Source organism: Puma concolor, chromosome A1 (genome assembly GCF_028749965.1).
Source record: "Puma concolor isolate L17-30 chromosome A1, mPumCon1.1.hap2, whole genome shotgun sequence".
NCBI lineage: Eukaryota > Metazoa > Chordata > Mammalia > Carnivora > Felidae > Puma > Puma concolor.
Genome location: NC_141667.1, coordinates 118158565 through 118185526, shown reverse-complemented (window position 1 = coordinate 118185526; position 26962 = coordinate 118158565). Strand labels below are relative to the sequence as shown.

The 26962-nt window shown below is 40.6% G+C and overlaps 1 protein-coding gene across 3 annotated transcripts in view; it reads left to right on the top strand.

Moving 5' to 3' along the window:
- The window catches only part of STK32A (serine/threonine kinase 32A), a 147047-nt gene that overhangs the window by 26266 nt on the left and 93819 nt on the right, over positions 1-26962 (top strand). For all 3 annotated transcript variants that reach the window (XM_086701092.1, XM_086701104.1, XM_025923642.2), the window contains exons 3-4: positions 6681-6736; positions 7992-8143. In XM_086701092.1, the coding sequence (XP_086557218.1) occupies positions 6681-6736; positions 7992-8143 (208 nt within the window). The remainder of the gene's footprint in view (positions 1-6680; positions 6737-7991; positions 8144-26962) is intronic.

Below are 26962 nucleotides of genomic sequence, written 5' to 3'. Positions count from 1 at the left end.
TTCTTTCCCACTTTGCTGGGACTGTCTTAAAAGGGTAGACATGAGCCTTTGACTACCTCCATTTGTAATGAGATACTTTATGTAACATTTTAAGCATACTTGCAAAGCAAAAAGACTAATGACTTATTAAAAATTGGCAAAAATCTATGAATAGACAGTCCTCTGAAAAAATACAAAGATACAGGGCTTTCCTGATCATTAAAGAAACATAAAGTCGATCAATAATTCAGCTTCCTTTCACTCATCAGGTCAAAGACTGTGGGTGTGATAGCACTGGGAGGCAGTGGACAGAATGGCATTCTTACATATTATGGTGCAACAGCTTTGAAGGGCCAGTTTACAGTGTCTATTAAATTGGAAGATTCACATACTCTTTGTTACACCATTTATGCTTTCATGAAGCAAGCTTACAAGCCTTCGCTCAAAAGCTGACCAAGGATGTTTGCAGTAGTATTGTAGGTAACAGCTGAGAATTAAACCATCTTCGAATTGCCATCAAAAGGCTAAATATTTTATGGGACATTCTACACAATGTCATACAAAAGAGCTGTTTAAAATAATTAGATATAGATCTCTGTGTGATGGATGAATGAACAGAAAGAATATAATTATACAGAAAGAGCTTATAATCTATGCTCCTATAGGAATGATAGTATGTTGCTATAGCTGTCAAAAGGGAACACATATATGAAGAAAAACTCTCTTAAAGGATACACTGAATTCGTTAAAAGAGGCTGCCTTCTGGGAATGCAACTAAAAGTTCAGAATAGGAAGAAGTCTCAATTTTCTTTGAAAAATTGTACTTTATCATTTGTAATTTTTAGTTTTCAGGGAGCTGGACATTAAATTTCTGGTTTATAGCAGCTCATCTCCAAAACCACCTGTGAGTCAAGTGTAATTAGGACCATTTTACAGATGGGAACCCATAGCTGGTGTCCTTGTTCCCTCATCAATAGAAAGATCTACATAAACACCAACAAGTGCAGTTCTCAATAGTTGCACATATGTTCATGATTTGGTGTTTACTTAGGCTGTAGACACTTTTTTAATGGCAAAAGTAAAAAAGTTTCCAAATAGTTTTACCTAAATTAAAAAAAAAAAAGGAGGGGTTTCTGCTTTACCTTCTATTCTCCCAAATTCCCAGTGTCAGGCCTGTATAACAAACTCCAAAAAGAGCTTCCCCTTTGCTTTGCTTCAACACTGTTTACTGCACAGAATGTTGAGGCTGGGGAATGGTAAGAGAAGTAGAACAAAGAAAAGGAAAAGCATCAGGCACTGGACTCTGCAGTGAGCAGAGTTTCCCCTTATGTTTAGGGGAAGATTTGGGGCAAGCTGACTTGACCCACGTGATTCTAAAAGCAGAGACAAAGAAATCTCACCTTGCTCCCCCGACTCTGCCTCTGGATGGGTCGAGCCACAGTAACAGCAACAACACAAGATAACTATAGAAATAGCGGCCGAGAGCCCAGGTCCAGGATCAGAAAGGCATCTACGTAGTGTATGTGACAGCCACTGGGCAGACTCAGGTGGTCGATTCTGCCCACTCCTGCACTCAACCATCGGGTGTGGCTTTGTGACAACAGTCAACCAGCTGTCCCCTCAACTGGTCCTACTTTCTACGTGACTTTAGTAAGTGTGAGTCTGCCAATGAACGGAGTGTGATTTTAGTGTTTAAATGTTTTCCATACAAGAGCCCCTGAAGGCAATTCATCAACTTCATTCAGTGCTCACACAAGAGAAACAAAACTGTGTTGGACTTTTTGAAAGACTCCCTTGGTTTTTAAAGTGATACCTTTCTAGAGGATTTTCATGTGTAGTTTTTTTTTTAAGTTTATTTATATTTTGAGAAAGAGAAAGAGTGGGAGCAGGGGAGGGGCAGAGAAAGAGGGAGAGAGAGAATCCCAAGCAGGCTCCACACTGTCAGCACAGAGCCCAATGTGGATCTCAAACTCACAAACTCATGAGATCACGACCCAAGCTGAAATGAAGTGTCCGACACTTAACCAACTGAGCCACACAGGTGCTCTGTGTGTAGTTTTGGCTAAACAAGGTTCCATCCTACTTTCTGTCTTGAGAATCTAATCCCAGGATCATTAGTCACTACACTAGTTACAACAATTGCAAGGTATTTAATCTCTCTGAGCCGAAGCATCTCTAGCTCTGTAGGCTGAAAGGTCACTGTGAGGCTAAAATGAGACATAAAAATGGCATGCATACCAAGCCATACATAAACAGATCCCTCATGCCTAGAGAATTTCTGTGTCTGGTTGATTTGTGGAGTACGTGCACCTACCCCAGAGAAAAACTCGAGAATGAGCCTTTTTTACGATACTTGGTATTTTTAAAACTATTTGAAGTGATATCATAACATGAGGGCCCATTCAACTCCATCGGTTAATGTGACACCCCTCCAGACAACATCAAGGACACTGCACTGGCATGATGTTTGCTAAGACCAGGGTGAGCATTCATGTGTGAACACACAACTCGGAAGCAGATAAGAAAGGTATTGAAGGTTCCAGCTCTTCTGCCTGTCTGTTCTTCCACAGGCCACATCCCATAGGCCAGGTCTGTGAGTGAAGTGAGAACCAGGCTCTGCCTCTCTCCACACCCAACGGCTGCCTTCAAGGCCCCACAGAGACCCAGAGTCTAACGGTACCCCTAGAGCACCTCTCTGTCTTCTTGGCATGAGATCTCCTTCATGAATCAGGAACAAAGTTGTACAACACACAGGACAGCACACAACAACGTGACAGCGAAGGGTAACTGTGGAAACTGAGGAAACACTGCAGGAATACCACACCACTGACTACAAAAACCCAAAATATGTAGAAATGACACTGACAATTGCCAGTGTTTTCATGCTGACTCATAATATCCATGTGCTGTGACAGCAATGTAAGGTAGCGTTGGTTGGGAGTCTGAATTATGCTCGCCCCTAAGAAGTAGTCGTAGAAATAGTAGTCAAAGTGATTAATTCAAGTTGATAGTCTAAGTACTTTGTGTATGGGAACTCATTTCATCTTCCTCTAAACCCGATGAGACGCACATTATTTTCGTACCCATTTCACAGATGAAGAAACAGAACACAGAAGTAAACCGCCAAGATTATACAACTATGAAACGTAGGAGGTAGGATTTGAACGCAGGCAGTCCGTTTCCAGAGACCATATTCTTCATCTCAGGGGCTGGCACACTTTTCTGTAAAGGGCCATCTAGTAAATGTTACAGATTTTTATGTGGTTGCATATTCTTTATTGTTTTTTTTATCATCCTTTAAAAATATAAAACCAATCTTAGCTCGTAGGCAATACAAAAAGAGGCTGTAGGCCTATTTTGTCCTGTGGTCATAAATAATCTGCTGGTTGATACTATACACGGTGATCAAAGGTTTAAGCATACAGTGGATGTGGTACTTGATACCCAGTCCCTGTGGCACATCCTATATGCCTGTAATACAAATGGGTTTCTGTTGACAAAATAATCCATAATTTTGACTTCATCTCTTTCTCATTTTGCCTGAATTTATGAGGTCTCACTGCCTTTTCAATCAGCTTCCCTCCTATTGCTGGACATTCAAGAAGGGGCAGTAAGTGAGTTCGAGCATTACCCTGATTCCAAAGCCAGATAAAAACACAACAAAAAAAGAGAACTACAGGCCAGTATCGCTGATGAACACCGATGTAATGTGTGTTCGACAAAATATTAGCAAACCAAATCCAACAATGTCTTTAAGAAAATCATTCACCACAATCAAGTAGGATTTAGTACCTGGATACGAAGGGGGTTCAATATTCACAAATCAATGCGATATATCACATCCGTAAGAGAAAGAATAAAATCCATATGGTCATTTCAACAGATGCAGAAAAAAGCATTTGACCAAGCACAACATCCATTCATGAAAACACGCTCAACAAATTAGGTTTACAGGGAACATACCTGAACATAATCAAGGCTTTCTATGAGAAACCCACAGCAAATATCATCCTCAATGGGGAAAAACCGAGAGCTTATCCTCGAAGGTCAGGAACAAAACACAGATGTCCACCCTCACCACTTTTATTCAACGTAGTACTGGAAGTCCTAGCCACAGCAATCAGAAAAGAAGGAGAAATAAAAGGCATCCAAAATAAGGAAGCAAAACTTGGACTATTTGCAGATGACATGATGTTATCTATATATAGAAAACCCTAAAGGTTCCACCAAAAAATCTACTGGAAATGATAAATGATTTCAGTAAGATCGCAGGATGCAAAAATCAATGTACAGAAATCCATTGCATTTCTGTACACTAATAATGAAGCAGCAGAAAGAGATATGAAAAAGAAACAACAATCCCACTACAATTGTAACAAAAATAACAAAATACTAAGAAAAAAAATTAACCAAAGAGGTGAAAGAATATGAAAACACTAATTCAAAGGGATACATGCACCCCTATGTTTATTGCAGCATTATTTCCAATCCCCAAATTATGGAAGCAACTCAAGTGCCCATTGATAGATGAATGGATAAAGAAGATGTGGTGTGTGTATGTGTATGTGTGTGTGTGTGTGTGTGTATTAGAATATTATTCAGACATAAAAAGGACTGAAATCTTGCCATTTGCAACGATGTGGATGGGGCTAGAGAGCATAATGCTAAGTAAAATAAGTCAGAAAAAGATAAATACCATATGATTTCACTCATATGTGGAATTTAAGAAACAAAACAAATGAACAGAGGGGGAAAAAAAAAAGAGAGAGAAACAAACCAAGAAACAGACTCTTAACTATAGAGAACAAACTCATGGTTACTATGAGGGGAGGTTGTGAATGGGTGAAGTAGGTGATGGGGATTAAGATGTGGGGCTCGAACTCACGAACTGTGAGATCATGACCTGAGCCAAAGCTGGATGCTTAAACGGCTGAGCCACCCAGGTGCCCCTAAAGCAACACTACTCTTGCTGCGTTGGAGACATTTCTAACCTATTCTATTTCGTTTATATTTTGGATGCTTCTCATTACGACTAAATTTATTTCATAACTCATTAATGGGGCTTGACCCCATTAAAAACCACTTCCTTTGAAGACCCTCATGCTCATGCTGCTTCTGTTTACAGGAAGCAATTGTTTTGAGGTTCTTGTGTACCTTTACAACTTCGTTGGATTTTTTTGCTGAGAACCAACCGTGTGCACATCACCTTGTGAGGCTTTGTGGGAAGTGCAAAGAGTTTGGCTTCCAACTACCTCAAGCCAGGAATTTTCTGAGTTGCTAGGAAACCAGGATGGACAAAAGGACCTACCATCTCTGCTCTCATAGAGTTTATAATCTAGTGGATGAAAGAAATTCAAACTACAGGAATTCTGAAAATTAAGCCATTCACTTGACTAGCTTTAAGTAAACAACTTTATTAACACTTTCTGGGTAGAAGGTATGTTTTTCTTGTCTAAGAGGATCAGTCTCATTTCAATAGCTGAGAAAATAGAATTCAGTCCCTCCCTACAAATGACATTGTTATTTTGTGTTTGAATTCAAGGTTATTTGTAATTTACATGCTGCCTCACATGATTGAATGGGTTGTACAGTAGAAATAAAGTGATTTGGGAGTTCAGGAGAAGAAATGATTAAGTCACATTCAAACATTTCAACCCTCAGAAAGCTTGGTAAGACCTTAAGAGTTCCCCTTACCCATATGTTTTTCCTTCAGGAGTAGCTAATGTAATTATTCTTGGAAAAACAGACAAAATAGTCTTTTTAAAGAGAAGAGTGGTAACTTCTAGAGTTTCGCAATCTTCTCTGAATAAACTCTTAAAATCCATCATTTGGAATTTTACTCCTCTAAATCCTTATTTCAAAAACCGTGAAACATAGTGGAACATTTCCTGAAGATCGACAGGTCAGGGAACCAAAGGTTGTCACTTTTCTGAGAGAACCTGTACTTTGCTGTTCGTATCACTGAGAATTTCATGAGCACTGACCAAGAGACCACACTACATGTAAACAGACATCTGCTTCTGACTTCTAGAAGATCAAATGGCAACTTCAAAGCACCATTCAGTGAAACCCTGCACACATATTCTTGGGAATCTGTTAAGATATTTGTGCCTTGGGAATCGGCTCATTCTATAAACTCATAATAGTATCCTTCTTGGCAAAAAAGAAATCATTTAGGTACAACAGAGTGATTGTTATGAGAAAATAGGCAAAGAGATTTTTACAATGTGGATGCTGAGGAGAGCCACCTTCATAAAGGACCAGATCTCTCCGTAATTGTCAGTGTTCAGCAGTGTTCCTCCTGACCTTACCCCCTATGTGAAATCCACTGTTACATGCTCTTAGAGCTCCACCACGTCTCTCCTTAATGTTCAGGGGGAGTTTTAATTGTCCATTAATTTATGACTATTTAGGCCACGAGCATCTCTCTCTCTCTATGGAGTCCTTACTAGACTACAGGCTCCATAAAGGTAGAGATTCGATTTTTACTTTGCCATTACTATATCCCCCAGTACTAAGCACTGTGATTAATAAATAATACTTGTTTAAGAAATATTTATTGAATTAATGGGCATTTTAAGATCATCTGGAATGCTGGTTGAAACAAGATACTTCAATTTCGCCAAATCTTTATTATTTATTAGTGATCAAAAAGCAACTAACTAATAATCCCTCACATTGTTCTTCTTTTTGTTTTACAGTCAACTTTGACCACTTTGAAATTTTGCGAGCCATTGGGAAAGGCAGTTTTGGAAAGGTGAGAACCATAATGATTAACCACTGGCAGGGTTACATGCCTCAGGGAACAGAGTCTGAGAATATTCAGATTATCCAGTGACAGGGACCCTGAGAAACGATAATTCAGAGAGGTTGTTATAAAATTGTCACTACAGTTTGAGGTGTGTGATATAATGAACACCAGTTGTTCTTAGAATTATTTCATCGTCATGCCCATTGACTCTCACTAGATTTTAAGACTTTCTCTCCACGATGAGGAGGACAGTAAACTTTTGGACTCAGTGGCCAACTGTATCAGTATCTTCAGTAATAGTTATCTTCTCAATGTAAGAGTTAAATCTTATGTGGAAAAGAAGCTGTCCCGTTTCTGTTTTTTCCTCAGGTATCCAATGTTTTTATTCTCAAAAATATACCATGAAAGATAGATCTAGTCTAATTAAAAATTTTTTTTTAATGTTTAATTTTTTTTTGAGAGAGACACAGGGTGTGAGCAGGGGAGGGACAGAGAGAGGGAGACACAAAATCTGAAGCAGGGTCAAGGCTCTAAGCTGTCCATCAGCACAGAGCCCGACACGGGGCTCAAACCCACACGCCATGAGATCATGACCTGAGCTGAAGTCAGATGCTTCAGTGACCCACCCAGGCACCCCACCAAGCTAATTATTTTTGCAAGAACGTTCTAGATTCAAGTCCTGATCATTAGTTTCTTGGTGGAGACATACTTCGAGAATATTTCTTATTAATATGGAGCTTGCATTTTAAAATCATCTGCTGTCCACTTTACCAGACATACAGAACCTCTAAAAGAATTTTGAAAATACGGATATCATGTTCCCTATTTTCCAAGTGCTTTAAGTCCTTTTAGGTTATATCAAGTATGGTTAAAGAGAAATTCTTCACACAGTATTGTTCAGCTTGGTAGTTTAGCCATGCCCATTAAAGTCACTCAAAGCAGAGTGCGGATGTCATTTGCTGTTGGCAGATTCCTGGCAAAGAAGCGGCCGTTTTCTCCAAAATGCTGTCTAAACAAAACCCCAAGAGCCAAAAACAGGCAGACTCCTTTGAGAAAACAGAGATTCAAGAATTGACCTGGCATAGGGGAAGAAAATGAATTTTTTTACTCCGAAATCAGAGCTCAGTGGCAACTTGAGCATCAGAGTATTTGCAAGTGATAAGGCCTCCAGGCCATGCCACCCAACAGGTCTTGTTCTGTCTCTTGCAGCCATGATCTGTCAACGCCCTGACCACCTTCTCACTCTGGTTTGCACCATTAGGTCTGCATTGTGCAGAAGAATGATACCAAGAAGATGTACGCAATGAAATACATGAACAAACAAAAGTGTGTGGAACGCAACGAAGTGAGAAATGTCTTCAAGGAGCTCCAGATCATGCAGGGTCTGGAGCATCCTTTCCTGGTTAATTTGTGGTAAGTGTTTGTATGGGATCTTGCAATGGAGATACTCCCACCTTCACCCCAAACATTGTTCTGGAAACCCGTCCTGATTTCTAGGTGTGCATTTGCAAAATCTTTGGTAGGCTCTTCCTTGAGGGCTTTGGTTCTCCTTGACTTATGTGACACTATAATGAAACAAATTGTTGTTTTACTGTCACCAATAAATACTGCTTGGTTTATTTGTCACAGTTCCCCTTGGCCTGGAGGATAGCACACTTTTCAAAACACTGTAGCTAAATAGGCAGACAAAGAATGAGTTCAAATGTCTTGTCATTCAGTGGATACTCTTCCCTCATTAATTGTGGGGCAGTGACTGTGGCTACTAACTGTCATCAATGGCTGGTGTGAGGTTGATCTTCAGAACTTGGACAAAAACCACTTTTTCTTTACAATGACTGGGAGTAGAAATGGTTTCCTTAGAGCATCCTTCCTGAGCAGAATCAGGACAGGCACTACTACCATTCTTGCCAAATAGCTTTTAACAGAGGTAGAGCTAACTTAGATCAGTGGCTAGACTGTGATCCTAAAGCCAGGATCATAATCCAGGGCTCAGAAAATGGCTAGAATCTGGCAGTGTCTCTTACTCCCTGCTCTTTTCTTATGCGTGGAGGTCTGTATGTGGCTCTCTTACTTTTCTCTACATTTTAATGCATCCATTATGTTAAGAAACTGTTCTTAAAGCTAATTCAGTGTGGCAGTTATTTAAATATGCGTACCAAGCAGTTTCTACTAGCAAAGGCAAAAAAAAAGTCTTTATTCAGAGAATACTAATGGGAGAATAATTGAAATGTCACTGTGTGTTTAAGGACATTTCTCTGGAGGAATAAAACCTGTCTCCCTCCATCTTTAATTGATACAGTTCACTTGATATACAATTTGCTCAAAGACTCTACACCATAGTTGCAAAGAAGATGGTTTTGTGTGAGTTGGAAATGGGTCCCTTGAGTTCATGCAGTACTCCGATGTGGTGGAGTCGAATTTTGACCCACGCTCAGTGGATTTAATCAGTAGCTTAGAGTGGCCTATTCACAATGCTGCCACGCAGAGGCACATGGACACAGCTCTTTCGTCCCCACCCTTAGCAATTAGCAGATTGCCTGTTTCTCCCCCTCTCTCTTCCCTGAGAATGATGAGGTGCTCTCAATTCACATCCTTGCTTTGTTCAAAGTCACATTTTCCTTCTTCCAAAGTCCAGCCAACTAACTTTCTCCTTTTAAGACCAGGAACTCTTCAGAAGGACATACTTAGCATTTCTCCCTTTCAGGCCCGTCTCTCCTCACTGAGTAGGCAAAATGGATTTCAGTTTATTCCCAATTTTTTTATAAGGGGTGTTAGGAGACTTGAAGCTGGGCAAAGTTTACAGATTTTGCTGTTTACTAACATGGTGTCATTCCAGGAAACACTCTGATCTCCACACATGCTGGCTTGGGGATAACATGGGGTATAGCCTTGTCTTCCCTTTTTCCCACACTGAATCTCTGCAGAACATCAGGTACCATTAATAGTGATAGAGGAGAGGGATGCCTGGGTGGCTCAGTCGGTTGAATGTTCAACTCTTGATTTCAGCTCAGGTCATGATTTCATGGTTCGTGGGATCAAGCCTCACATTGGTCTCTGGGCTCACAACACAGAGCCTGCTGGGGATTCTCTCTCATTCTCTCTCTCTCTCTGCCTCCTCCCCAGCTCACACGCATGCGTACTCTCTCTCTCAAAATAAATAAATAAACTTAAAAAAATAGCGATGGGGAGAGAAGAAATCCCTCCCCACCTTAATTCCACCACTTTCAGAACTGGAAACCTAGAGGGGGCTTCCTTAAAATATGGAAGAAAAAGTTTTAATCTTTCAAATCCTGAGATGAAAATATTCAGAAAGAATATTTATTTCTTCTAATAAAGGCTTTCTGCCTTGGTAAGTACAGCATAGCCAATGTAAGTGACTCTTTCTCCAACTATTAAACACCTTGCAATGCTTCTGGAGGTGTGACCTGAGAGTAATCTTTATCATTTTTAAGTCAATTATGAGACAGGGTTAATGTGTGTAACTAGGGTTGTTTTTATGGACAAAAGGAGACAAAGGGCTATTCCAAGCACAGAGTAGGCCTATCACAAATGGGAGTCCCCCCACCCCATCCTTGCTCCCTTAAGGTGTAGTACTCGCGACATGCCCGCCACCACCAGGCCACTGTGGTCATCCAACATGCAAATTTCAAAGGTGCCCAGCCTCAAAACATCACAGGAAGCTGTGTGTGGTCAGGGAGGGACAAGTCTCATTCTCTGTAAGAGCTTATGTTTGTTTCGTTTTCCACCTTTCTGCTGCAAATCAAAGGGGAAAAAAATATCCAAAGATTCCCCATTATGTGCAATTTAATCAAGAGTTTGTGTCCTAGGTTTAACTAGACTTATCTTTACATCCCCAAAGCTTCAGGAGCAAATTGGCTAAAGCACAGTGTGATTAATAATGTAACAGCAATACTTTTTCATTCCTACGTACCCCTCGTGTACTCGATCTTACTGATAAGCTATGTAGGCCTCTCAATATTGCTTTCAGTAATCTGCTCGTGGATACTCAAAGTACCTGTAACCTCTGGGATGTGTTCAGAAAATTCTGGTTTTCAGGCTGAGGAAAAATACAAGCTGTTTCTTTTAAGCAGGCTTTATATTAATGTTAAGAAGTTGGCTATATGTGTGTGTGTTCATGCGTGCGTGTGTGTGTGTGTGTGTGTGTGTGTGTATGTAGAGGTATAAATACATACATATGTGATAGGTGAAAACTTTGCACATTGTAGTCAACTAGAAGAAAGCAAAAGCACGTAGAAAAACGAAAATTCCCCAGTAGTGCTATCACCTTGAAACAACCACGTCTAACATGTTCTTGCCAATAAAATGTCTATATTTGTTTTTTTGCTTTTGATCTTGTATTAGCCCCGTTCATTCCCTCATTCATGGGTGTATTTATCAAGCAGCACAAACAAGTTATAATTAGAGTTTGCCAGATGAAATACAGGATGCACACTTAGATTTGAAGTTCAGATAAATAACCAGTCATCTTTAGTCTATGTCCCAAATATTGCATGGTGCCTGTTTTATCTGAAAATTACTCATGTTCTGAATTTCTACTTTAAATGGGCATCTTGAATTTTTATTCACCAAATTCGGCAACCCTAATGGTAACACAGACCCATAGTGTGAGGGTGCAGTGGTGAGTACTCGTGGACAGAGCCCCTGATCGACCCCACATTCCCAGTAACTGTGAAAGGCTGATATTAATCACATGGCACATAAATATGTCAATGTGAGAAGTGCATGAAGGACTAAGTAGAAGAGGGGTGTGTGTGTGTGTGTGTGTGTGTGTGTGTGTGTGTGTGTGTGTGTGTGTATCCTGGGCTGGGGCAGCAGAGTTAAGGGTGAAAATACATTTTGAACTAAAATTCAACCTTCCCAGCCCCACGGACCTGACCCCGCTCAGGAACACAATCGTCAGATGTAGGCCATGTTATAAAGGAAAAGGCAGCCTGGAGGGGCTGGCATCCAGGAAAAGCAAAGAAAATCTTCCTGCGAGTCCCTCCCTGAGGGCCGCTAACAAAGCGCCGGCAACCCACAGCCTTCGAACAAATGGGCCCCAGTGCTGCCCGGCAGAGCCCTGTCCCCCAGGTGGCTTTTGTTAATTGAGATTAAGCCTGCAGCTGCACACAGTCCCTCAGGGCTCCGATCTCCCCTCAGCCTTGTCTCTTGTTCTTTGGGAACAGAAGGGACCCACGTGTGGGTTCAGGAAATTAGAAGACAAGATAGTCTGTTTTGAGCAGAAAGGACCACCTGTATCGGGAGTGTGAAAAGGGTCCTGTGAGTAGCTGGACACAGCCAGATGAACAGACACCCTGGAACCAACCTCCATTATTTATGACTGTGCACCAGTGTTTCTTCACAGAATCGTAAACTAGGAGAATTCAGGGTAGCCTACAGAGCCACAGAACCAAGAGGAGCTTCCAGGTCAATGGCATTCTCCTACTCAGAGTTTTACCTATATTGTCTGATTTATTCATCCTAACAGGTTAGGCTCATAGCAATTATTAGTCCCATCTTACACCAGAGAAACTGAGGCTCAGAGAGGGTGAGTCATTTTCCCAGAGTCACACAGCCAGAAACTAGCAGAGCCAGGACTCAAACCCAGGAATTCGGCTTCGAAAACCCAGCCCTTTCTGCTACGCTATACCATGCCCTGTGGGCATCTTGTAGGACTCTCTTACAAAATATGAAGGAAATGGAATTTATTTTGTTCAGTGTCTTTCATATCCCACAAGAATACAAACTCCATGAGGCAGGTAGGTTTGTGTATTTTGCTCACTGCTTCATTCCCCATCCCCTATGATAATTCCTCACAAAGAGTAAGTGTTCCACAAATATCTGTGGAATGAATAAATGAGTGAGTGAATGAATGAATGAATGAATGAATGAAGTTTAGTGGTGGAATCAGGCTTCTGATTCTTGCTCCTGTCCCATGATGCCACTGCCAGTTCCTGCACACTTACAAATATGTAATCAGGGCCATCTCAGGTTCTGCACAGGTCCTGAAGTCAGAGAGACTTGGGTTTGAATCCTCACTTTGCCATTTGGTAACTCTGTGAACTGACCCATTTAGAGTATGTATTTTGCTCGGTTCCTCACTCATAATTGGGAACAACAGCAATTGCCATGGCAGAAGGTACTGCTATGAAGATGTCTATAAAGCACTTCACACATAATGGGTGCTTCATAAATGTGGACTCAGGGGCTCCTGGGTGGCTCATTTGGTTAAGTGTCCTACTCTTGATTTGGGCTCAGGTCATGATCTCACAGTTTAAGCCCCACTTTAAGGGACTCACATGATCTCACACTTTAAGCCCCAGCTACACTGACAGGGCAGAGCCTGCTTGGGATTCTCTCTCTCCCTCTCTTCCTCTCTCTTCCCCTCCCCTGCTCATACTTGGATGTGCATGCTCTCTCTCAAAAATAAATAAACAAACTTAAAAAAAATGAGGACTTCAAACAAAAACTCTGTGAGGTCCCACCCCAAATGCAATGTTCCCTCAAGCCCTATAGCCAGAGAAGATTCTGTTTGTTTGTTTGTTTGTTTTTGACAGAGAGTGCAAGCTGGGAGGGGCAGAGAGAGAGAGAGAGAGAGAGGGAGAGAGAATCCCAAGCAGGCTCCACACTATCAGCACGGGGCCCAATGTGGGGCCCAAACTCACGAACGGTGAGGTCATGACCTGAACTGAGATCAACAGTCAGATCAGAGAGACGCTCAACTGACTGAGCCACCCAGGTGCCCCAGAGGAGATATTTAAGTAGACATGTGTACCTGAGTGTGAGCTAGCCTGGGCATTAGAAAATCTTTGGATTTGTTCTAAACTTTTAAAAATTTGGGGCGCCTGGGTGGCTCAGTCGGTTGGGCGTCCGACTTCGGCTCAGGTCACGATCTCGCGGTCCGTGGGTTCGAGCCCCGCGTCGGGCTCTGGGCTGATGGCTCAGAGCCTGGAGCCTGCTTCCGATTCTGTGTCTCCCTCTCTCTCTGCCACTCCCCCGTTCATGCTCTGTGTCTCTCTGTCTCAAAAATAAATAAACGTTAAAAATTTAAGTAATTTTAAAAAATATAAAATACAGGGTGCCTGGGTGGCTCAGTTACTTGAGCGTCGACTTCGGCTCAGGTCATTATCTTGTGGTTTGAGAATTCAAGCCCCATGTTGGACTCTGCACTGACAGCTCACAACCTGGAACCTGTTTTGGATTCTGCCTCCCTCTCTGCCCCCTCCCCTGCTCACGTGGTTTCTCTCTCAAGAATAAATAAACATAGGGGCGCCTGGGTGGCTCAGTCGTTAAGCGTCCGACTTCAGCTCAGGTCACGATCTCACGGTCCGCGAGTTCGAGCCCCGCGTCGGGCTCTGGGCTGATGGCTCAGAGCCTGGAGCCAGCTTCCGATTCTGTGTTTCCCTCTCTCTCTGCCCCTCCCCCGTTCATGCTGTGTCTCTCTCTGTCTCAAAAATAAATAAAAACGTTAAAATTTTTTTTTAAAGAATAAATAAACATTAAAAATTTTTTAATTAAAAAATATATATAATACATATTTTATATAAAATATGGGAACACAGACATTCTAAATAAAATAATAAATACCCATATTTCATTATGCAGAAATAACTGCTGTATTAGGTTCCTAATGCTGCTGGAGCAAATTACCATAAACTTAGTGACTAAAACAACATGAATTGGAGTAAATGGACTTAAAGCTATTTTCACAATATAATTAAGACATTATTTTCTTTTGCCCTGCATTGCTTGCACTGAAAGCTCACAAACAACAAAACTAATCAGAACAATGATTACCTATGGGTTGCAGAGATTAACAAGAAGGTCACATGTGGGAAACTTGGAGAGTGGTTAAAATATTCTGTTCTCGTTATTGTGGTGCTGCTTAGATCAGGGTGTAGATTTGTAAATATTCATTAAATTCTATACTTAATATCTGTGCATTTCACTGTAAATGAATTTTAGCTATTTCAGAAGAAAATGAAAAAGCTTAAAAACCACAAACTCAGTATCTTACAATTCGGGAGGAGGTCAGAAATGCAAAATCAGTCTCATTAGGCTAGCATGAAGCTGTCTGCAGAGCTATATTCCTTCTGGAGGTCTAGAAAAGAGTGTTTTCTTCCCTTTTCCTGCTTTTTGAGGCTGCCTGAGTTCATTGGTTCCAGGCGCCTTCCTCCACCTTCAAAGCTAGCCACTTAGCATCTTCCGCACTCTCTCTAACGGCAACTCTCTGCCTGTCAGGTCCATCTTGAAAGGACTCCTCTGATCACATTGGGTCTACCTGGTGGCAATAGTTCCCTCTTGACCAAATTCTAGCCAGGCTCTTCTGCACCATCTTCTTGACTAGGCCTCGACCTTGGTCTATAAAGACGTGAACAAAACACTAACACCATTTCTAACAGCTCAGGACTGTATCCCTAGGATGACATTAGCTCCCCTTAAAGTGTCTGCCTGAGAAAATGCAAAGCTGCCACAAGAATTTAGTTTGCTCCATCCAGCACCAGAAGGTGGCTCCCCTGTCTCCCAGCCTCCGTGGGAGGGGAGGAGCCTAACTTTGATAAGTGCAGGTTAACAAACCCAGATGGGTTTCACATGGACCAACCCTGTTCCTGGCTCTTTGTAACTGTTACTCCACTGACTACCAGGTCCTGGCTTACCCCTTCTCCATGCCCTCATCCTCCCTTCCAAACAGTCACTTCTGTGCACATCAGAGTTGAGTTCAGTCCACACTACTGGATTCCAATTGCAATAGTCTATCATTGGCTAAAATCAACTCTTCTTACCTTAGTGTCCAGCTTTGTTATCTTAGGAAGGGATGTGATTAAATTAAGGATCTTGAGAAAGGAGAGGTTACCCTGTATTATCCAGTGCTATCTCAGGACAAAGGTGTCCTTGGGTATGGCCCGGACAAGCGTGGCTAATTGGAGAACAAGGGACAGCAGTCCCTGAAGAGGAACTTAGCAGAGAACAGTGTTAATTGTGTGGCCTGTACACAGTAATGGTTGCAGACATGGTCGTTGAATGACTGAGTGGTGGACCAAAAGGCAGGAAACTGAGTCTTTATAATGCAGACATTCACTTACTCATTTACTCATCAATATTGCAGAGGATTCGTTTATTGCAGACAACACAAGAAGCTATCAGAAAATTTCAAGTAAAAAGAAATTTTACTTGAGGGAGGACATGGAGTAGTCTACAGCCTCAGACATAAAGCTGAAGAAGCAGAGGTCTCCAGAAAATGAGGGACAAAGGCAGTTCTGGGAATCTAGGCAGCAGGAACCAACAGACAGGCTCTCAAGGCTGTCTCAGCTGAGATGAATCAGCTCCAACCAATTTTCTAACCTTGTGTCCCCCACTCAAGGTTCAAAGTCCTGGGAGAGAGTCCAACTGGCGCTGCTCAGAAAATATGCCTGATCCTTGGCTAAAAGAAAGAGTAAAATAAATAATGACTCCTACATTGTTGGCCTGAGCCACTGGATGAATGATTGTGTCATCCACTAAGATGGGGAGATCTGAGGAGAATCAGATTCATTGTGAAAATCAAGAAACCTCTTTTAGCTGTGTTAATTTTGAGTTGCCTTTTAGTCATCCAAGTAGAGCTGCGGAACAGGCAGCAAGTCCAACGCTCAGAAGAGACATCCAGGGTCCAAGGAAAAGTCCAACAAAACACAAATATGGGGAAAATAGGCTTATAGATGCTAGTTAAGCCAAGACTTGAAGGGAGCATATGTGGAGAGAAATTAAATAGCTAAAAGAAAAGGGCCAAGGAGTAAAGACCCAGAGCATCCTTATAGTTCTGATGGAGAAAGAAGACTCAGGCAACTGGACAGAGAAGGAACAGCCTGGAAGCTAGGGCGAGTGCGGCATCCTAGAATCTAGAGACTGTTTCACAAAGGAAGGAGTGCACACTATTTCAAGTGCAGTGGAGAGGTCAGAAATACGGAGACAAAGAACTTGGGAAGGAAGGAGACTGCAAACTTGGGAAGATACAGATATTGTGACTTTGATAACCGCCAAGTCCAAATGATTGGACAAAGGATCAGAGGGAGTGGCTTGGTGAGAACACAGGAAGTGAGTGATGTTATTTGGGGAGGGTGGGATGCAAACTGGTTGTGTTGTGTTTTGAGATTCATCCACATCGTCATGGGTAGCAATAATGTACTGTGATTTCTCTATCATACTCCATTGTATGAATATCCCATAATCTACTTATCCATCTCACTACTGATGAATATTTGAGTGGTTTCCAGTTTGAGACTTTTACAAATAGTCCTGGTATTAACATTCTTGTTTGTATTTTTTGGTAAGCAAAAGTACATATATTTGGGGATGTAAACCTAAGAATTAAATCATTGGATCCTAGGATTCATAGAGGTTCTGCTGGCAAATGGTTTTCAAAAGAAGTTCCAATTTATACACACATCAGCCATATATGGTAATTCAGGTTGCTATAAAACCCTACCAATATTTGGTATTGTCAGTTGCTCTACAGTGTTCTAGTAAATGTGTACTGTCATCTGGTTGTGGTTTTAGTTTGAACTTCCCTGGTGACTTGGGACTTTGGGCACATTTTTATATGATTGTTGGCCATTTGGAAGCCTCTTTTATAAAGTGCTTAAGTCTTGTACATCTCTTGGTTGCCTTTTCTTCTCAGTGGCCCATTTTTGAATATAATTTATTTGTCCAATCTATGACTTACCTTTCACTCTGTAAGGATATTATTATTTTTTTTAATTTTAATATTTATTTATTTTTGAGACAGAGAGAGAGACAGAGCACGAGCAGGGCAGGAGCAGAGAGCGGGAGACACAGAATCCAAAGCAGACTCCAGGCTCTGAGCTGTCAGCACAGAGCCTGACGCGGGGCTCTAAGTCACAGACTGCGAGATCATGACCTGAGCTGAAGTCGGAAGCTCAACCAACTGAGCCACCCAGGCGCCCCAGGATATTATTTTTTTTAGCAGTCAAAAAGCTTGGATTTAAATGTGGTGTAGATAGTTTATCCATCTTTTCCTCATCAGTTGTGCCTTCTGTGTCCTGTTTAGGAAATCTTTGCCTATACCAAGGTGACAATATTCTACCCTGTTTCGTAGTAGCATGGCTGTTTTAATGTTTACATGTAGATCTGTCATCGAGGGTCAAGATTCACTTTTTCCCCATAAGGAAATCTAATTAACCCAACACCATTCACTGAAAAGTTTCTCCTTTTCTTATTGCACTGCAGTAACACATTTGTTGCTAGTCAAGCCACCAAATATGTACGGATTCCTAGACTTTGTTCTATTGATCTACTAATCAATACACTACACTAATCACTACAATACACTACACTACTACTAATCAATACACTAAGTGTGTACACTTACACATTTATCACACTACCTTAATTACTGTAGCTTTCTACAAGGAACAGAATTCAGTAACATAATTCTTCTGGATTATCTTGACTGGAGTTGGCCCTTTGTAATTCAATGTAAATTTCATAATCAGCTTGTGAACTTGCATTTTATTTTATTTTTTTAATGTTTATTTATTTTTGACAAAAAGAGAGAGAGACAGCATGAGTGGGGGAGGGGCAGAGAGAGAGGGAGACACAGAATCCGAAGCAGGCTTCAGGCTGAGCTGTCAGCACAGAGCCCGACACAGGCCTCGAACTCACAGACCGTGAGATCACGACCTGAGCCGAAGTCTGATGCTCAACCGACTGAGCCACCCAGGGGCCCCTGTCAACTTGCATTTTAAAAGTACTGGTATTTGTAGCAGGTTACATTGAATCTAATTCAGAGAGAATTAAGGTCTTTTTAAAATATTAAACGCGCCTGGGTGGCTCAGTTGGTTAAGCGAATGACTTCGGCTCAGGTCACAATCTCACAGTTCGTGGGTTCCAGCCCCAAGTCAGTCTCTGTGTTGACAGCTCAGAGCCCAGAGCCTGCTTTGGATTCTTTGTCTCCCTCTCTCTCTGCCCCTTCTCTACTCACTCTCTGTTTCTCTCTAAATACACAAATAATTAAAATTAAAATATTTAGAGTACTCTAAATAAACATTGAAAAAATTAAAAAAAAAAATTAAACCTTCCTTCATAAATTTTATATATATCTATGTATTTTCCTGTATATTTAGGTATCCCTTGATTTCTCTCCTGGGTTTCACTTTTTATTGTAGAGAGCTAACGTATCTGTCTTTAGATTTATGCCTATGCATATTTCTGATATGATTACAAATGGTAATTACTTATCAAAATTTTATTTTCTAGTGATTTGTTGCTTGTTTAGCAATATACAGTTGATTTTTCTTTTCTTTTAACTTTATTTTTTATTTTTTAAAATTTACATCCAAATTGGCATATAGTGAAGCAATGATTTCAGGAGTAGATTCCTGAATGCCCCTTACTCACTTAGCCCATCCCCCCCTCCCACCACCCCTCCAGCAACCCTCAGTTTGTTCTCCATATTTATGAGTCTCTTCTATTTTGTCCCCCTCCCTGTTTTTATATTAATTTTGTTTCCCTTCCCTTATGTTCATCTGTTTTGTCTCTTAAAGTCCTCATATGAATGAAATCATAGGTTTTTTGTCTTTCTCTGACAGACTAATTTCACTTAGCATAATACCCTCCAGTTCCATCCACATAGTTGCAAATGGCAAGATTTCCTTCTTTTTGATTGCCGAGTAATACTCCATCGTATATATGTACCACATCTTCTTTATCCATTCATCCATCAATGGACATTTGGGCTCTTTCCATACTTTGGCTATTGTTGATAGTGCTGCTATAAACATGGGGGTGCATGTGTCCCTTCAAAACAGCACCCCTGTATCCCTTGGATAAATGCCTAGTAGTGCAATGGCTGGGTCATAGGGTAGTTCTATTTTTAGCTTTTTGAGGAACCTCCATACTGTTATCCAGAGTGGCTGCACCAGCTTGCATTCCCACCAACAATGCAAAAGACTCCGCATCCTTGCCAACATCTGTTGTTGCTTGAGTTGTTCATGTTAGCCATTCTGACAGGTGTAAGGTGGTATCTCATTGTGGTTTTGATTTGTATTTCCCTGATGATGAGTGATGTGGAGCATTTTTTCATGTGTCAGTTGGCCATCTGGATGTCTTCTTTTTTTTTACGTTTTTTTTTAATTTTTTTTTTTTTTTATTTTTGGGACAGAGAGAGACAGAGCATGAACAGGGGAGGGGCAGAGAGAGAGGGAGACACAGAATCGGAAACAGGCTCCAGGCTCCAAGCCATCAGCCCAGAGCCTGACGCGGGGCTCGAACTCACGGACCGCGAGATCGTGACCTGGCTGAAGCCGGACGCTTAACCGACTGCTCCACCCAGGCGCCCCTGGATGTCTTCTTTAGAGAAGTATCTATTCATGTCTTCGGCCCATTTCTTCATTGGATTATTTGTTTTTTGGGTGTTGAGTTTGATAAATTCTTTATAGATTTTGGATACTAACCCTTTATCTGATATGTCATTTGCAAATATCTTCTCCCATTCTGTCAGTTGCCTTTTAGTTTTGCTGATTGTTTCCTTCACTGTGCAGAAGCTTTTTATTTTGATGAGGTCCCAGTAGTTCCTTTTTGCTTTTGTTTCCCTTGCCTCCAGAGACGTGTTGAGTAAGAAGTTGCTGTGGCCAAGATCAAAGAGGTTTTTGCCTGCTTTCTCCTCGAGTTTTTTGATAGCTTACTGTCTTACATTGAGGTCTTTCATCCATGTTGCATTTCTTTTTGTGTATGGTATAAGAAAGTGGTCCAGGTTCATTTTTCTGCATGTCGCTGTCCAGTTTTCCCAGCACCACTTGCTGAAGAGACTGTCTTTATTCCACTGGATATTCTTTCCTGATTTGTCAAAGATTAGTTGGCCATACGATTGTGGGTCCATTTCTGGGATCTCTATTCTATTCCATTGATCTGAGTGTCTGTTCTTGTGCCAGTACCATACTGTCTTGATGATTATAGCTTTGTAGTATAGCTTGAAGTCTGGGGTTGTGATGCCTCCTGCTTTGGTTTTCTTTTTCAAGATTGCTTTGGCTATTCGGGGTCTTTCCTGGTTCCATACAAATTTTAGGATGATTTGCTCTAGCTCTGTGAAGAATGCTGGTGTTATAGGGACTGCATTGAATATGTTGATTGCTTTGGGTATTATCGACATTTTAACAATATTTGTTCTTCCTATCCAGGAGCATGGAATCTTTTTCCATTTCTTTGTGTCTTCTTCAATTTCTTTCATAAGCTTTCTACAGTTTTGAGTGTATAGATTTTTCACCTCTTTGGTTAGATTTATTCCTAGGTATTTTATGTTTTTTTGTGAAACTATAAATGAGATCGATTCCTTCACTTCTCTTTCTGTCACTTCATTGTTGGTGTATAGGAATGCAACCGATTTCTGTGCATTGATTTTATATCCTGCAACTTTGCTGAATTCATGAATCAGTTCTAGCAGTTTTTTGGTGGAATCTTTAGGGTTATCCATGTAGAGTATCATGTCATCTGTGACGAGTGAAAGTTTGACCTCCTTCTGGCTGATTTGGATGCCTTTTATTTCTTTGTGTTGTCTGATTGCAGAGGCTAAGACTTCCAATAGTATGTTGATTAACAGTGGTGAGAGTGGACATCCCTGTCTTGTTCCTGACCTTAGGGGGAAAGCTCTCAGTTTTTCCCCACTGAGAATCATATTAGCGTTGGGTCGTTCATATATGGCTTTTATGATCTCGAGGTATGATCCTTCTATATCTACTTTGTTGAGGGTTTTTATCAAGAAGGCGTGCTGTATTTTGTCAAACGCTTTCTCTGCATCTATCGAGAGGATCATATGGTTCTTGTCCTTTCTTGTATTGGTGTGATGAATCACGTGAATTGTTTTGCAGATAATGAACCAGCCCTGTATCCCAGGTATAAATCCTGCTTGGTCGTGGCAAATAATTTTTTTAATGTATTGTTGGATCCGGTTGGCTAATATCTTGTTGAGGATTTTTGCATCCATGTTCATCAGGGAAATTGGTCTATAGTTCTCCTTTTTAGTAGGGTCTCTGTCTGGTTTTGGAATCAAGGTAATGCTGGCTTCATAGAAAGAGTTTGGAAGTTTTCCTTCCATTTCTATTTTTTGGAACAGTTTCAAGAGAATAGGTATTAACTCTTCTTTAAATGTTTGGTAGAAAACTCCACACCCGAAAAGCAAATAACCCAGTGAAGAAATGGGCAGAAAACATGAATAGACACTTCTCTAAAGAAGACATCCGGATGGCCAACAGGCACATGAAAAGATGTTCAGCGTTGCTCCTTATCAGGGAAATACAAATCAAAACCACACTCAGGTATCACCTCACGCCAGTCAGAGTGGCCAAAATGAACAAATCAGGAGACTATGGATGCTGGAGAGGATGTGGAGAAACGGGAACCCTCTTGCACTGTTGGTGGGAATGCAAATTGGTGCAGCCGCTCTGGAAAGCAGTGTGGAGGTTCCTCAGAAAATTAAAAATAGACCTACCCTATGACCCAGCAATAGCACTGCTAGGAATTTATCCAAGGGACACAGGAGGACTGATGCATAGGGGCACTTGTACCCCAGTGTTCATAGCAGCACTCTCAACAATAGCCAAATTATGGAAAGAGCCTAAATGTCCATCAACTGATGAATGGATAAAGAAATTGTGGTTTATATACACAATGGAATACTACGTGGCAATGAGAAAAAATGAAATATGGCCTTTTGTAGCAACGTGGATGGAACTGGAGAGTGTGATGCTAAGTGAAATAAGCCATACAGAGAAAGACAGATACCATATGGTTTCACTCTTATGTGGATCCTGAGAAACTTAACAGGAACCCATGGGGGAGGGGAAGGAAAAAAAAAAAAAAGAGGTTAGAGTGGGAGAGAGCCAAAGCATAAGAGACTGTTGAGAACTGAGAACAAACTAAGGGTTGATGGGGGGTGGGAGGGAGGAGAGGGTGGGTGATGGGTATTGAGGAGGGCACCTTTTGGGATGAGCACTGGGTGTTGTATGGAAACCAATTTGACAATAAATTTCATATATAAATAAAAAAATAATAAAAAGGCAAAAAAAAAAAATGTTTGGTAGAATTCCCCTGGAAAGCCATCTGGTCCTGGACTCGGTTTTTTTGGCAGATTTTTGATTACTAATTCGATTTCCTTACTGGTTTTGGTTCTGTTCAAATTTTCTATTTCTTCCTGTTTCAGTTTTGGTAGTGTATATGTTTCTAGGAATTTGTCCATTTCTTCTAGATTGCCCATTTTATTGGCATATAACTGCTCATAATATTCTCTTATTATTGTTTTTATTTCTGTTGTGTTGGTTGTGATCTCTCCTCTTTCATTCTTGATTTTACTTATTTGGGTCCTTTCCTTCTTCTTCCTGATCAAACTGGCTAGTGGTTTATCAGTTTTGTTAATTCTTTCAAAGAACCAGCTTCTGGTTTCATTGATCTGTTCTACTGTATTTTTTTTTTTTTTTTGGTTTCAATAGCATTAATTTCTGCTCTAATATTTATTATTTCCTGTCTTGTGCTGGTTTTGGGTTTTATTTCCTGTTCTTTTTCCAGCTCCCTAAGGCATAAGGTTAGGTTGTGTATCTGAGATCTTTCTTCCTTCTTTAGGAAGTCCTGGATTGCTATATACTTTTCTCTTATGACCGCCTTTGCTGTGTCCCAGAGGTTTTGGGTTGTGGTTGCTATCATTTTCATTAACTTCCATATACTTTTTAATTTCCTCTTTAACTGCTGGTTAGCCCATTCATTCTTTGGTAGGATGTTCTTCAGTCTCCAAGTATTTGTTACCTTTCCAAATTTTTTCTTGTGGTTGATTTCAAGTTTCATAGCATTGTGGTCTGAAAATATGCACGGTATGATCTCAGTATTTTTGTACTTACTTAGGGTTGATTTGTGTCCCAGTATATGATCTATTCTGGAGAACGTTCCATGTGCACTGGAGAAGAATGTATATTCTGCTGCTTTAGGATGAAATGTTCTGAATATATCTGCTAAGTCCATCTGGTCCAATGTGTCATTCAAAGCCATTGTTTCCTTGTTGATTTTTTGCTTACATGATCTGTCCATTGCTATGAGTGGGGTGTTGAAGTCTACTATTATGGTATTACTATCGATGAGTTTCTTTATGTTTGTGATTGATTTATATATTTGGGTGCTTCTACTTTTGGCGCATAAATGTTTACAATTGTTAGGTCTTCTTGGTCTATAGACTCCTTGATTGTGAAATAATGCCCTTCTGCATCTCTTGATACAGTCTTTGTTTTAAAGTCTAGATTGTCTGATACAAGTATGGCTACTCCAGCTTTCTTTTGTTGACCATTAGCATGATAGTTCTCCATGCCCTTATTTTCAATCTGTAGGTGTCTTTAGGTCTAAAGTGGGTCTCTTGTAAACAGCATATAGATGGATCTTGTTTTCTTATCCATTCTGTTACCCTATGTCTTTTGATTGGAGCATTGAGTCCATTGACGTTTAGAGTGAGTACTGAAAGATATGAATTTATTGCCATTATGATGCTTGTAGAGTTGGAGTTTCTCGTGGTGTTCTCTGGTCCTTTCTAATCTTTTGTTGCTTTTGGTGTCTATTTATTTATATATATATTTTTTCATCTTTTCTCCCCTCAGAGAGTTCCCCTTAAAATTTCTTGCAGGGCTGGTTTAGTGGTCACAAACTCCTTTAATTTTTGTTTGTCTGGGAAACTTTTTATCTCTTCTTCTATTTTGAATGACAGCCTTGCTGGATAAAGAATTCTTGGCTGCATATTTTTCTGATTCAGCACACTGAATATATCCCGCCACTCCTTTCTGGCCTGCCAAGTTTCTGTAGATAGGTCTGCTGCAAACCTGATCTGTCTTCCCTCGTAGGTTAGGGACTTTTTTTCCCTTGCTGCTTTCATGATTCTCTCCTTGACTGAGTATTTTGTGAATTTGACTATGATATGCCTTGTTGATGGTCGGGTTTTGTTGAATCTAATGGGAGTCCTCTGTGTTTCCTGGATTTTGAGGTCTGTGTCTTTCCCCAGGTTAGGAAAGTTTTCTGCTATGATTTGCTCACATAACCCTTCTACCCCTGTTTCTCTTCCTCCTCTGGGACCCTTATGATTCTAATGTTGTTCCTTTTTAATGAGTCACTGATTTCTCTAATTCCAAAATCATGCTCTTTTGCCTTAATCTCCCTCTTTTTCTCTGCTTCCTTATTCTCTACAAGTTTGTCCTCTATATCGCTGATTCTCTGTTCTGCCTCATCCATCCTTGCCACCGCTGCATCCATCCGTGATTGCAGCTCAGTTATAGCATTTTTAATTTCATTCTGGCTATTTTTTACTTCTTTTATCTCTGCAGAAAGGGATTCTAATCTATTTTTGACTTCAGCTACTATTCTTATTATCGTGATTCTAAATTCTGGTTCAGACATCTTGCTTGCATTTGTGTTGGTTAAATCCCTGGCTGTCGTTTCTTTGTGCTCTTTCTTTTGGGGTGAATTCCTTCATTTTGTCATTTTGAAGGCAGAAAAGGAATTAATGAGGTAGAAAAATTGAAATTAAAAAAATTAAAATAAAAAATATTAAAATTAAAAATTAAAACACACACACACAAAAATTGAAGAGATGATGCTAGATCCTAGGTGTGTTTTCGTCTGGGTGTTGAAAGTGGTTTGACAGATTAGAGAAACAAAAATAAAAGGGGGGAGGGGAAAAAAAAAAGGAAATCGTTTGAGAATTTGAAAAAATGAATACACTAAAGTAGACTAAAATGAGATGATGTGGGTAAAATAGAATTTGAAAAACATACACAAAAGTAGAGAATATAGTAGAAAAAATTAACAAAAAATATTTTTAATAAAAATTAAAAAGAAGTATGAATTTTTTCATTTTATGTATTTAAGAAAAAAGAAATGAAAAAGAGAAAAAAAGAAATCATTGGAAAATTTGAAAAAGTGAATACACTGTAGTAGACTGAAATAAAATGAGAGTAAGATAGAATTTGAAAAAATTTACATAAAAGCAAAAAATATAATAAAAATTAAATAAAAATATTTTTAAAAGAAATTGAAAGTAAAAATGAAGTTTTTCTCTTTCTGCATTGAAGAAAAAGAAATGAAAGAGAAAAAAAGAAAAATAAAGAAAAAAAGAAACTGTGTGAAAATTTGAAAAGGTGAGTATACTGAAGTAGACTAAAATACAATGATGGAAGTAAAGTAGAATTTGAAAAAAATTTACAAAAATGTAAAAAATATAGTAATAAAAATTAAAGACAGATATTTTTAATAAAAATTGAAGATAAAAATGAGTCTTTTCTCTTTATTCAAGAAAAAGAAAAGAATTGTAAAAGAGAAAAAGGAAAAAGAGAAAAAAAAAAAAGAAAAGTTGAATAGATGAACCTGCTAACAGATTGAAGTAGGACTGAAATTGCTTCATTTTCCCCTAGAGGTCAGTCCACGTAGCTCTTTATAGTCCATAAATTAAGCCGGCAGTGAGATGGTGTTCTTGAAGAGCAAAGTTGGCCCAGTTGGGCGGGGCTCGGTGTAACAGCTCTGCTGTCCCCTAGATGGCGCTGCTAGCCTACTGGGGTGGATTGTTGTGGTGCTTGTACATGCGCATGCAAGTGAGTGGTGAAAATGGCACCACCCAGCTACCCAGTCTGTTCTCCCGGATCAGCAATCGCGCACTGGTCCTCCCTCTTCAACTCTCATCCCCTCCCCGCTTTTCCACTCTCTGTGCCCAGGCCCCAGGCAGTACCTCTCTCCCAAGTTTTGTCTCAGATGTGGCTTTTTCCCCAGCCCCTTACTTCCGAAGGACTGTGGCTTTGACCGGTTCCGCCCCTCTGTGGAAGGGCCTCACTGAGCAATGGCCGAATGTCGGCTGCACCCAGGAACACCCGCTGGACCCTGCTGTTGCCGGTGCCCCGAGACTGCAGCTAGGTGCCGGGTTGCCCCCCAAAAAGATCGTGAGACAGTGTAGCAGCAGCGTTTCAGGGATTATGGAAAATCACAACACACATCTGACACCAGGCTTCACCCTTAACAACCTTGCCCCAGCACCAGCGAGTGTGGCTGCCTTCTGGGGTCTGCTGGGACCATGTGGCTTCAACAGTCTCTACCAAATGTCCTTCCAGCAGTGGAACCACTTTTCCCCATGTGGCCCGAGAACCTCTGGACCCTGCTCTGTTCCTGAGGGTTCACGTTTCCCGCCAGAGCACCGCCACCTATGGAGCTGCGGAGTTGCAGCCTTTGCCC